An 11,219-nucleotide genomic window follows, 5' to 3' on the forward strand; every position below is an offset into this window, starting at 1 on the left:
TGGTCACAAATTTAGGGGCTTCCTGACATTGGCAGCTTAGTTGCTACTGCTGGAGCTATCTTCCAAAAATAGGCTCTGCCCCTTCAGGAACGCACGTATATTTTTGGCTTCCGCAGCAAAACTCCCATGGCAGTGAGTTACATGGCTTGATTACATGCTGTGTGAAAAAGCATTTCCTTCTGGTTACTTTAAAAGCGACCCATTTGGGACAGTGATTCTTGAAGTTCCTCCTGCTGTGCCCTTGTGTGTGTTTGTGTCTGTCTGTTTTTCCTCGACCACTTCTTCGCTTGTTCTCACAGTTCAGCTCTTACTATTGCTGGCGAGACCTCCAGGAGCAGCCAGCAAAGCTTTGGGACTGTGGATCCTGGCAATAACAATGCAGTCGAGTGTGTATTTTCTATTTTCTTTTGCAGCAATAGGGGAAGAGTAGGCGTACAGTAAATGTCAGTGTGACATCGCATCATGAGTTGCATGAGGTTCTCCGCGCCTTGCCCCAAAGAGTCTCCTTTGCAACCAAAAGGAGAACAAAAACCTCCTCGGCAGTACATGTGCAGGGGCTGGAAACTCCTGCTGATGTCACATCTACCCTTACAAGGCTCTGCACCCTTGAAACTGCAACCTGAATGCTGCAGGCCTGAAGGAACCAAGGTCCATGAAGAGTCATTCAGTCCCACAAAAGTCCCCTTTCACTTTAAAGGTGAACTGCAAAGCAAAAATGAAAACTCAGTTCTGTCCCAGTTCTGCGCTGAATGCTCTCCATAACCAGGCTGCGGGGGAGGTATCCACCATGGAAATAATTTTTAATGACTTTTCTAGAAAAAGAAATAAACCACCCTCCTGCACACAGCGAAGCCCACCCGCTCGCTGGGCACTCGTGTTGCTTCTCCGCTGGCAGCCCGCAGTGCTGAATCAAGGAAAGGGCTGACCAAAAAGCAGAAAAAGTGTGTTTCATTCAAACTACTCCTAAGCATATGAGGGCTAATTAGAAGAGAAAGGTTAATTTAGAGGAAAAGCATCCTTCCTTGTTCACTCTGAGACAGAGGGTGGAAAGGCTGTTGAGCCCACATTTTTTAAGAAAAGCCTTTAACGATCTTTAATTCTTTAACAAAATCTTTAACTAGATTTCCCCCTTTCCTTCATCCCTTGCCACAGCCAGGTTTCAGAAATTCCCCCAGCCACAGAGAGCTCGGTTCTGCTGGCCAGGCTGCACAGGAGAGCGGCTTGCCTCTGGGGCAGAGCGCTGCTGAGACACTTGCCTGTAAAAGGCAGCACAAGACCACACGAGGCTTTAGAGGAGCAGCGTTGGGCTGCTGGAAACTTCAGTTAATTCCCTGGGAAAGGAGAGCCCGAAGCCATTCTCCTTCCCTTCCACCCACCACTTCTCTATCCTGCTGAGCCATTTTGACATTTTTTTCGGTCTTACCTTGTGTTACCTCACTCCACACACAACCCACAAGGCAACCCACATGGAGGGAAAGGTCCTTTGTGGTGGACCTGAAGTCCCTTGCCCCTCTGTGTAAGCAGCACATAAGACAGTGCACCTGTACATTTTTCCAGCTGACACTTCTACAAAAAGCTCTGAAGCAAACTGTCAGGCTTTTATATTAGTTTAAAAATTGAGAAATTTTGAAGAGCTGAGTCTTTAAAGGACTGGACACTCCCCGTTGGTCTTTTCTTTACCCCAGAAAACTTTACCAGGGATGGATCAGATTCTTTCAAAGATTTCCATGAAGATAAAACTCAGCAAATATCCTGTGCTACAGTTGAACACTGGAAGAAATACCTTATATGTAAGCTAACCCACACTGGGAACATACTGAAAAGAGCCCAACAGATGCTCAGATAACTTCTGTGTGGAGACACTGGGACAAAATCACTGCCTCACTCTGCATTTCACTATAAAGACCCCGTGAAATGAGAAAGACCAGATGAAACAGAGAAAAGCAGGTGCTGGCAGCCCTCTTCAGAGGGCCTGGGACTGGCTACTAACCTGCACACAAGTGTCTGGGAAGCCTCTGAGGGTCCTGCTGCCCAGACTTCATTTCAGCAGGCAGGGAGGTCTCAGCACACAAAGAAAGAAGGAATGCTCCTTTCTCCTTTTATAAACTCCAGCCCAGCCTTCGGTGATGAATTAATTACCACTGCTATCCATCCCTCAGCTGCTCTGCACTGCTCTGGCAAAGCAACGCAGCTGTGAACCGAGTTTGGTTAGCTGGTGTCACGGTGACCTTCTGGTAGGTCGTGTTCACTTACTCATCCCAGATGTGGTGAGAGAGGAGGGTTAAGGGCATCCTGAAGAAAAGCTGCCACGCACTTCATCTGGCAGCGCCTCCATTCAGTCTCGTTTCCTCACACGTGCTCACACTTGGCAAGTGTGCCTGCAGCAGGGCAAGCCAGGATTAATCCTACTTTACAATGTCATGTCAGGCCTGAGGCAGGGAGAGGGGTTGAGGAGGTTTTCTGAAAGTTCAGCTCTGCTTGATTGTGAGCCGTAACTCGGGGGTGCCCTGCTCAGCAGTTTCAGCTGTGCTTCCTACCTTTGTGTGCTTCCATCCTCACAGCCAGGGTCCTGCTGAGCAAAACACCAACCTTGCTTTGCCCGGCCTTATACAGCTCGATTTGGCAATGGTGTTAGTGTCCCTGGCATGTCTGTGGACTTCTTGTGCCCCACTCCTTCAGCAGCCTTTGTTCCATTTAGTGTTAATTTTTTTTTTTACATTTTGTTTCTCCTTCAGAGGAGAAATCCTTGGAATCACGAAGCAACTGTGAAAAGCAGAGGAGACCTTTCTGCATCTACAGACAGAAGGACAGCACATCTCAGGGGATGTGCACTAAGCCCATTTTTCCAGCGGGCTGTTAACCCAGGGCCCTAGTGATGACAAATGGGAAAGTATCAATCTTATTTGTCTCCCTTACGACACCTTGGTAAGAAGTTATGTGCTGTGGGCAATGCTCGCTTCAGAGAAGCTCACACAGCTGTCCTAACACGTGTGCTGTCAGGTGTGGGCTTGGCTTCTTGGACACACACCACTCCCATCAGGTCCTGCCGAGGCCTTCCTCCCTCTGACTAGAGTTGCATTGGCAGGTTCCCGACAAAAACACCAGAAACTTGATTTCACTCCCTCTTGATTATCTTTATGCCATGAAAACCAGCCAGAAGCAGGTGAGAGGACACTCTGCAACTGAGTCGCTGCTCTGACAAAAACCTGGCCTTGAAGAGAAAGAAACTCCACCAATCATGAAAACTTCCACGATCTGCAATTAGCAACTGAGAAGGCGAAAGGGAATCTGAAGTACTTTGGTGAAGGGGCTCGCTGCAGCGCTGGGGCAACTCCAACCAGCTGGTCCTCCTTCCCCCTGCTCCTGCCCTGCCCAAGTCCTCTTTCGGAACTTCTTGAGATAAAAATCTGCCGCTCTCTGAGTCACGAGTGCCTAGCGCTGGGACAAGCCCACCGCTCGGGTATGTCCAGTCTGCTTTGCTTATAAGATGAGTAAGATTGCAACTCTTCACATCACAAGTCGGCAAATTTCTGATCTTAGTGCTAGCCAGGAGGTCACCTCCGAGCACGGAGCTGGAGAGGAGAAGTCAAAGTACTTGGGGGGACGATGATGATGACTAAATTGTTTCTTAATATCCTCCCCTTTGCCATGGAGCCCTCTGCATGGATGTTGCTTGGGGAGGAAAGGAAGGGGGGCTTGCTTACCTCCCGTCGGTGCGTACCAGGAGGATGCTGGGGGTGGGGACAGAAGGACATTTCTGACTTGGGGAAAGGAAAGGAGGGAAGAGTCTTTCCGAGCCTTCCCCCTTTCTCCGTTCCAAGCACTGGGAGTGGGTGACCCAGCTAGATGAAAAAGGGCAGGGGAAACACAAAATCTGGATGCCCTTGGAGGATTTGCATATTTTAGTTCCTTTCAAGCTCAAATCCCTGCATCTGGCTCAGCACTCTTATGATTTCCCAGTTCGGGGCAGAAACTAGATGTGGCAGTTCTGGAAGACAGGCCTTTGGGGGAGATTTGTAGCACATGAAGACAAAAATAAATTTGTTAATTTTTTTCCCCTGGAGCCTCTGTCCCTTGCTGACTGGATCCCTTTGTACTTCCTCTCTATTTATCTCCCAGCTGAAGATGTCCTCAGATCATTCTCCGAATTCCTCCAGCGCCCCTGCCATCAGTACTGCTGTCCTCACAGCAAACCTTTTGAAGTCAAGGTCCCCCCACCGCTTAAGGCCCCAGTTTTCTTTGGTGCTCATAAATCTCGCTGCCTCACATGCTCCCCATGTAGCCAGCCCCTCTTGAAACTAACAGGAGGTGAAAACAGTGACCAGGAAAATCCAAGTGTTACACCTTTTACGTAAGCCTGCTCAGAATTAGAAAAATCGCAGTTTTTATTTTTCTGAAGTACTTGCCTGCAGCTACAGCAATATGTATGTACCTGTGCGGTAACAAAGCCGCAGGCCTGCCAGCCAGGATCCTGTTCACACACCGCGGTCCCTGCTCCAGCACTATCTCAGTGGCGCTCTGCGGATGGTGAGCTTGTCATAGCCCCTCAGCTGGAGCAAAGATTGAACAGCATTGCCTGGCAAGCGGATATTAAAGAGAAGGATGGCTAATGAAACCAGAACAGAGCAGCCCAGGGGTGTCTGAAAGCTGCAGAAACCACAGAGGGAGCGAAATGACACTTGGGCAGGGACTGCTCAGGCGCTGCAGGTAACGGCCGGCAGCATCGCAGGTCGGGGCTCCCCGCTGGTGGCAGCAGCGGCTGATGGCGAGGTCTGCTCGGGGAGCAGCGTGCCAGGAGCAGGGATGAAGTCCTGGTCTGTCAGGCACGTAAAACTACACCGGAGGGTACCTGCTATGGAGGGAGCTCAGCAGTGTGCAGAGGGAGCGTCCTGGATGGTCTTTTCTAGCTTTTTATATGACACGGGGGCATTTGGGGCACGGACGGCTTTTGAGCGCAGTGTAGTTAGAGGTGCCACCCAGCAGTCAGCAATTTTATTTTCAGCCAGGGAGTCCCCTGGGACGAATGATATTTTAAAAGCATAACAGTGAAAAAGCAGAAGCAGAGCCCGTGGCATTTCCGTGTTGGGAAAGATTTACATATTCTCAAATGACCTCCTGAGACTCCTGATATTGATGCCCCTCCAAGGGGACAGAATGGCTACAATTCGACATAAAGTTCATATCCTTAAAAACAAAACCAACTTTCTTTTGTCAAGCAAACAGATTTAAGTGCGTCTAACACATCTGCCTTGCCACATCACGAAGAATACCGCGTCGAAGGCACGCGGTGCCTGTGGGAGGAAACACATTAGGAAGGACGGAGCATTTCTCTGAAGGTGGAAATTCTCCTCCAGCCTGGCACAACCTCGGGGTGCAGCTGGATGAAAGGGAAAAAAGGAAGCAAAAAGGATAAAAAACGGAAACCAAAAATAAAAGGAAAAAAAAAAAGGAAAAAAGGGGAAAAAAGGAAACTCTGCCAGTCGCTGTGGGGAGAGGAGCAGGGTTTAAGTCCCTATTACTTACACCACTGACCATGCCTGTATCTGGGGCTTGAGGCAGCACTGAGCAGGAAAGGTGTGAGAGCGTGCAGGGCAGCCACTTCTGCTGGTAACCGACCTCAGCGTGCACAAATTTTGGCCCCAAATTTTGCATGTTTAAATGCAGGAATGTCTGACATTCACATTGTAAAAGGGCTACAAAGGCCTCAGCGATCCAAGAAATGCAAAAAAGGTTTTGGCCTCAGAGTAATGAGCTCACCGGAGGTATTTGTGTTCGTTCTGATCTAACTGGAAAAAGGAAACAATGTGGGTGAAAGAAATGTTGCACGGCTAACTTTACAAACTCTATATACGTGCATATAACTATAATTTGACTGTGTAGGAATTTCGCTTGTCTGTTCAATTTATTTTTTCCCCCCAAAGAGCTCTCTCATTTAAAAAAAGCCAGAAATAGTAAAGCAGTCTATAAGCAAAAGCAGGAGCCTGTAGATGAGTTTCTGTTTCTCCAGACAGGCTGTTACAGCAGGTTTCATTCTGGATAGACAGACAGACAGAGAAAGGAGTTCCTCAGTTCCGCTGCCATTGCTATTTAACCAAAGACATTTCTTTTCTGCGTATCTGGAATGGGGGGAGGAGACAGAAACTGGTCTGAAAAAAGAAAGAAAAAAAAGCTGAAGGCAGCAAGAGTGATAAGATAGAAACTCAATTTGCATCCAGTGTCGAAGTGGGCAAAGCTCGTACATAAAGAATAATTTCTGCCACCTCCACCACGCAATCTGCCCTCAGCACAACCTGTACCGGAGCTGGCATGGAAATCAGCTGCGGAGCACCTGGAGCTCACTACTAGCCGCTTCAATATTTGGGAGAGGCAGTGAAACAGGTAATCTTTCTTAATCTCAAGGTTCATTACCCCCTTCCAAAACTTAGCTCCACTCTGAGCACTTTATCGGTATTAACATGCGAGAGGGGATTCCCAGAGTGAGTTACTTGTGGGCAAACACTCGTTCGTGATGCCGAGGGAAGTGAATATTCCCCCCTCCCCTCCCCAACTCTCCAATAACTCAGAAAAGCCGTAGGGATTTTCCTCAGAACTTCCCAAAAATTTCACGACTGGGAAGAAACCGAGAATGGGACTGCCTCTGGTCAGATGAAAAGACTCCAGGGAAACCTAAAAGGAATACTCCACAGACACAGGCTGGGGGCGGCTGGGTCCCTGCCACCAGTGCCTATGCCAGCTTTGTGCCCAGAGCAGGGAAAGGTCATTGCGGGTGACTTCAAGTGACGTTTTCCCATTATAACAACCGCAAATAGGGCTGGAGACCATGGCCATCCTGCGATTAGTAGGTGGGTGTGAAGGTAGAACGGCAGGAGAAAAGCAAGCCCGTGAGGATACCAGCACTGCATTCAGACCATAAATAAGTAAGTTTGTGCTGTAATCAAGGATGTAATCAAGGCTGTTCTGCCACTTTTCCACTGTGCTGAGACGGCAGGGCGTTCCTGCTCATCAGCGTCTCCAGCAGCAGAAGACATCTCAGGAGCAGCTCTAAATTAGTGATGTTTCAGGGGGTCACCTCAGGTGAATGCCAGAGTGCCAAAATTCAATGTAGGGGGAAACAAATATATCTAGGCAGCTTAGGCATGCATCATTTCCTATACAGTACAGTCTTCAAATCATCCTCTTTAATTAATCCCCACCTTAATGCCCTCTACTGCCACCATGTAAAAATTCAGCCTAGCATTCCCAGTATTACAATTTTATGGACATACAGCATAGGGAGAGCACCCACTTTCACCCTAGCATGCTCTTTGGCCTTTCAGAGCACTACAGCAGGAAGGTGTGCAAACACCAGGACACCCGGGCCGAGCCCAAGGATGCATGATGTAGCCACAGGCTGTGGGTGCCCACTTCGTGCCGTGCCGTGGTGATCAGCAGTCCCAGACAGGGTCGGTTCTGAAGATGCTGGCCCTGGTGACATGCTCAACAGGGCAGGGGAACTCACTGGCAGGGCCACGGCACACTTCCAGAGCTTCGCTGTTTTGCCACGAGAAGGTCTGAAGCTGGTCCTCGTGGTCCCTGTGGGTGCCCTCGGGAAGACATCGCCTAAAAGTCCCTGTGAAGCTTTTAAAACTGCTCGTATGTGGGTACCGTACCATGGATTTTTAAGCGTCACTAATGCAGGAATACCTCTTTGGGGAGAGAAAGGTGGCAGGGTGTGTATGCGTGCATAGAGAGGGAGAAAGAAGTGCATCAGCTGTGCTGTCCTCGTCAGTCTGCCAAGCGACCCGCTCCCGAGGCACCAGGCCCCCTGCAGACTCACCGCGTGGGAAGCATCTAACAATTACACCCCGAAAGCTGACGCAACACTTCCAAAATAGCTTTTTGCCCACTCTGCGTCTTTCCAAGTTAAACCCTGGAATTTTGAAATCAATCAGATTTAGAGAAGTAACTCAGCTCAGCCAGAGGCTGACCAAAGCCTACACTTTGTGTCTCCCGGCCCAGGCACCTCTCCCCACCGCTCCCAGGTGATTCCCAGGCCCTCGGGGCTGTTGTGCTGCCTACAGCCCCCTCATAGCTGCCACTTGCCCTTTCTGTCAGCTGGGCACAACGTGGGGCCCGCACCTTCCACGCAGCGGGCAAGAACACCGCAGCTCTGCCTTCGTGTTGGATCTGGTCAAAACTGGGCTGGAGGCTCAAAAGTTATAAGTATTGGCCTGAGAAACAGATGGAGAGACAGCCAGCAGGATGAACTAGTGTTCCCTTAGTAAACCATACCAAAAAAGTGCAGTAACTGCAGGGACTCCTAGTTTGCTAATATTATCAAACCCCTATTTCCAGTACTGCTTATTAGCATCAAGTGGTATATCCGGCTGCTGCCCGTCTTTGGTCTTGGAATCAGCACCCCTTCTAGAAAAACTGCAGGACTGGCGAATTATCGCCCGCTCATTATTACATTAAAACACCAGCTCTTAAATTACAGAGGGAGAAGCAGTTCTGCACATGGCAGGTTATTTGCCGACTGAAATACGGGCAAAACATGCCCGTGTCTGACATGTGCTTTGCAAGCGCAGAGGTCAGCGAAGGAGCGCGGGGGAAAGCATCGAGCAGAGATCTCACGAGGGGGGCCCGAGGCTGCCTTCTTCCCAAGCGAGCCCTGTGATTGCATCCCTGCTCAATTCTCCGAGTTTTGTTTTAAGATTCTGAGACTGAAAGTCAAAACGAAACTCAGCGGAGAGCATCAAATATCTCACAGTTTCACAACACCACCATGAAAACCTCCTAAATCTGCATCACTTCATCTTTAATCGGAGCCCCGGTTCAGCCCAGGTTTGCTCCCAGGTATTGTTAGCTGCCGTGAAACACTAGGACCGCCGGTAAGCACAGCCTGTTTCACACCCGTAACAAATCCCAGCTCAGGAGTGAGCTTTGTGTGGTTTCAGGGTTAACATTTCACACAGCGTAGAGGACTCAACCCTAAGCCTCTTGAGGTCAGGGCTATCTGTGAGCTTTGGTGACCATTGTGGCCAGTTCTTGGGGACAGCCCTCGCTGTCCTCCGACACAGAGCTGTGCTGCCGGAGGGATCCCTAGCCGTGCATCAGCACAGCCCACTGCCCTGCCCTGTCTCCCCTCCACAAACTCAATTTCAGCCAAAAAACTGCAGAAACCACCCCGCCACAGGAGCCAGCAGCTCGCTCATCCCCTCGGGGCCAACATACCACTTCCTCCCTGCTGGGGAGCCAGGGGGTCCCACCGTGTGCTCCTGTGGGCATCAGGCACCCCGCCAACACCCTCCGTCCTCCCACCTGGGTGGGGAGACCGCCCGGCACCACCGGCCTGGCACCTGCAAGCATCTCCCTCGTGGGGGATGCCGCGGTGCTGGTTGTTTTTACTTACCCAAAGTAACAAGGTGAAGCACGACGAGCGTGAGTCCGAGCCACCTCTTCAGCGGCCATCCGGCCATCACTGCCAGGCACCCCATCTTCGTGCCGCGCTGGGCTGGCAGCCACAGCACCTGCGAGCTCCCGACGCCTGCTGCCTCCCCAAAAACCCGACTCAAGTCAGCTTCCCGCTCCGTCCGCGTTGCTGTGGGGCTTCGCCAGGCGAGCGAGGCCTCCCGGTGCCGCAGGGAGGAGGCAGGGGCTCAGCACCGGGCCATGGGCACCCGGTGGCCGCTGGCCTCGCCCGGGGACTTTGTCTCCCCGCCGGGGTGCTGGGGGAAGGCCGGGCGGCGCGCAGGCGCTGGGCCTGATAAGGCGCCTCACGCCCGCCCACGGCTTCCTCACAGGGCGTGTGTAAGGCCGAGCGCCCGCCGCCACGGCCCCGCCGCCTCGGGGCACCCCCAAAAACAAAGGGCCGGGAGGTGTTAGGGCTCAGGAGGGAAGGAAAGGGCCCCAAAATGGGGCATGGGGCAACGCTGGGCTCCCCTTCCTGCCCCAGGGGAGGGTGAAGGAGGTGAGGGCCATAGGGCCGTCCCGAGTCGGGGTCAGCTAGCTCTTTCCTCGCACTGCTTCTATCACTTTCAGATGCAAAGCACATTTTTGATAAATGTCCCCTCCTTGTGCCCATACCCTCTGCAGGGGCGAGAGGTGTTGTTTCACTAAAGATGTTTCTGATGTACATCTTAGTTCAAGTCCGATTTCCGAGCACTCGGAAGCAAATCCTAAGCATAAAAACAGATGGCTTAGTAAGTAAGAGCCCAAATGAGTAAATGTGTGCTGAGTGGCGTAGGTTTGTACAGATATAGTGCACCTGCCTATGGGAAAATAAAATGTACCCAGATATAGCATCAGGGGTTATATTTAGTGGTAATAATCACAGTGAAAGGTTTAGACACTGATGGAAACCTGCCTTTCTTCAGGGAAAAAAATAATGTGCATACACAAAACAGTTAAAAGCAATTATTCAAATGAAGATTTCTGGCTTGCTGATTCAAATTACTTTGATTTAAAGGAAATGCATTCTTTTTATCAGAGATGATTTGCCACTGTGTTGCTCCAGTTTTTCTCCAGTATAGCTGCCTTGAATTAGGTGGATTAGAGGGACTGATGTAGAAGTGAACTGGGCTTGTTAGACCATAATACAAATCAGTTTTATTTTGACATAACAAAACAGGTGGTATTTCTACAGAGAAATCAAATACCAGACCAAGAACAGGTTACACCTTTTTCATAGGGAAAAAAAATATATTCTATATGAAACGGCACAGAGGAGCACGATGGTGAATCAGAGTGGGACTTTGTGCCTGTCCGCTGTGGGGTTTCTTGAACACGTGTTTTGTGATTTGGGCTCTGAATTCAATCCTGTACATTTGCACTCTACCCATGCATATTCTAATGGGGGCATCAGCACAGTTTGAAAATGCAGATGACACTAGGACCGTATAAATGCTTACAGACGAGTGTTTTCTTGGTAGTAAGGGAAGGAAAAACATACCATGAACTCAGCTGTACATAGGCTGCTTTCCTCAGTCACAGTCACAACTCTCCCTTTACCAATCCACCTCCCCTCCCCACCACTCCCATATGGCAGTGCAGCATTTTAGGCAAATCGGGACCGAGCTTCCCTGCAACTCAGATGGGCCCCCACAACTTTCTGCTCCTAATCACGTATCCTGCATCATTATACAGTTACTGGCAGCCCTGCTATAGCTGCGCAATTTACCATCTCACTTTCATTTTAAATTCAAGCTTTCAAAAAAATTTTTTTTTGCCATTAGCATATC

At 50.0% G+C, this 11,219-nt stretch overlaps 2 protein-coding genes across 5 annotated transcripts in view; one reads left to right on the forward strand and one right to left on the reverse strand.

The window, feature by feature from the left end:
• Window positions 1-4,061, forward strand: part of TIMMDC1 (translocase of inner mitochondrial membrane domain containing 1) — a 27,772-nt gene extending 23,711 nt beyond the window's left edge. Inside the window, exon 6 of one of the 3 annotated variants that reach the window (XR_013946133.1) lies at window positions 414-702. The gene's annotated coding sequence lies outside the window, so the exon portion shown is untranslated. Of the gene's footprint in view, window positions 1-413; window positions 2,000-2,735 lie in introns of those variants that run through there. The other 2 variants (XR_013946136.1, XR_013946137.1) reach the window with 2 other exon arrangements.
• CD80 (CD80 molecule) overlaps window positions 1-10,191 on the reverse strand; it is a 25,281-nt gene extending 15,090 nt beyond the window's left edge. Inside the window, exon 1 of one of the 2 annotated variants that reach the window (XM_080579443.1) lies at window positions 9,392-10,191. In XM_080579443.1, the coding sequence (XP_080435569.1) occupies window positions 9,392-9,476 (85 nt within the window). In that variant the 5' untranslated portion in view covers window positions 9,477-10,191. Of the gene's footprint in view, window positions 1-1,990; window positions 2,124-9,391 lie in introns of those variants that run through there. The other variant, XM_080579444.1, reaches the window with a different exon arrangement.
• Window positions 10,192-11,219: the final 1,028 nt, after the last annotated feature.

The sequence above is a fragment of the Anser brachyrhynchus genome (genome assembly GCF_964034855.1).
Source record: "Anser brachyrhynchus genome assembly, chromosome: 1".
Classification (NCBI taxonomy): domain Eukaryota; kingdom Metazoa; phylum Chordata; class Aves; order Anseriformes; family Anatidae; genus Anser; species Anser brachyrhynchus.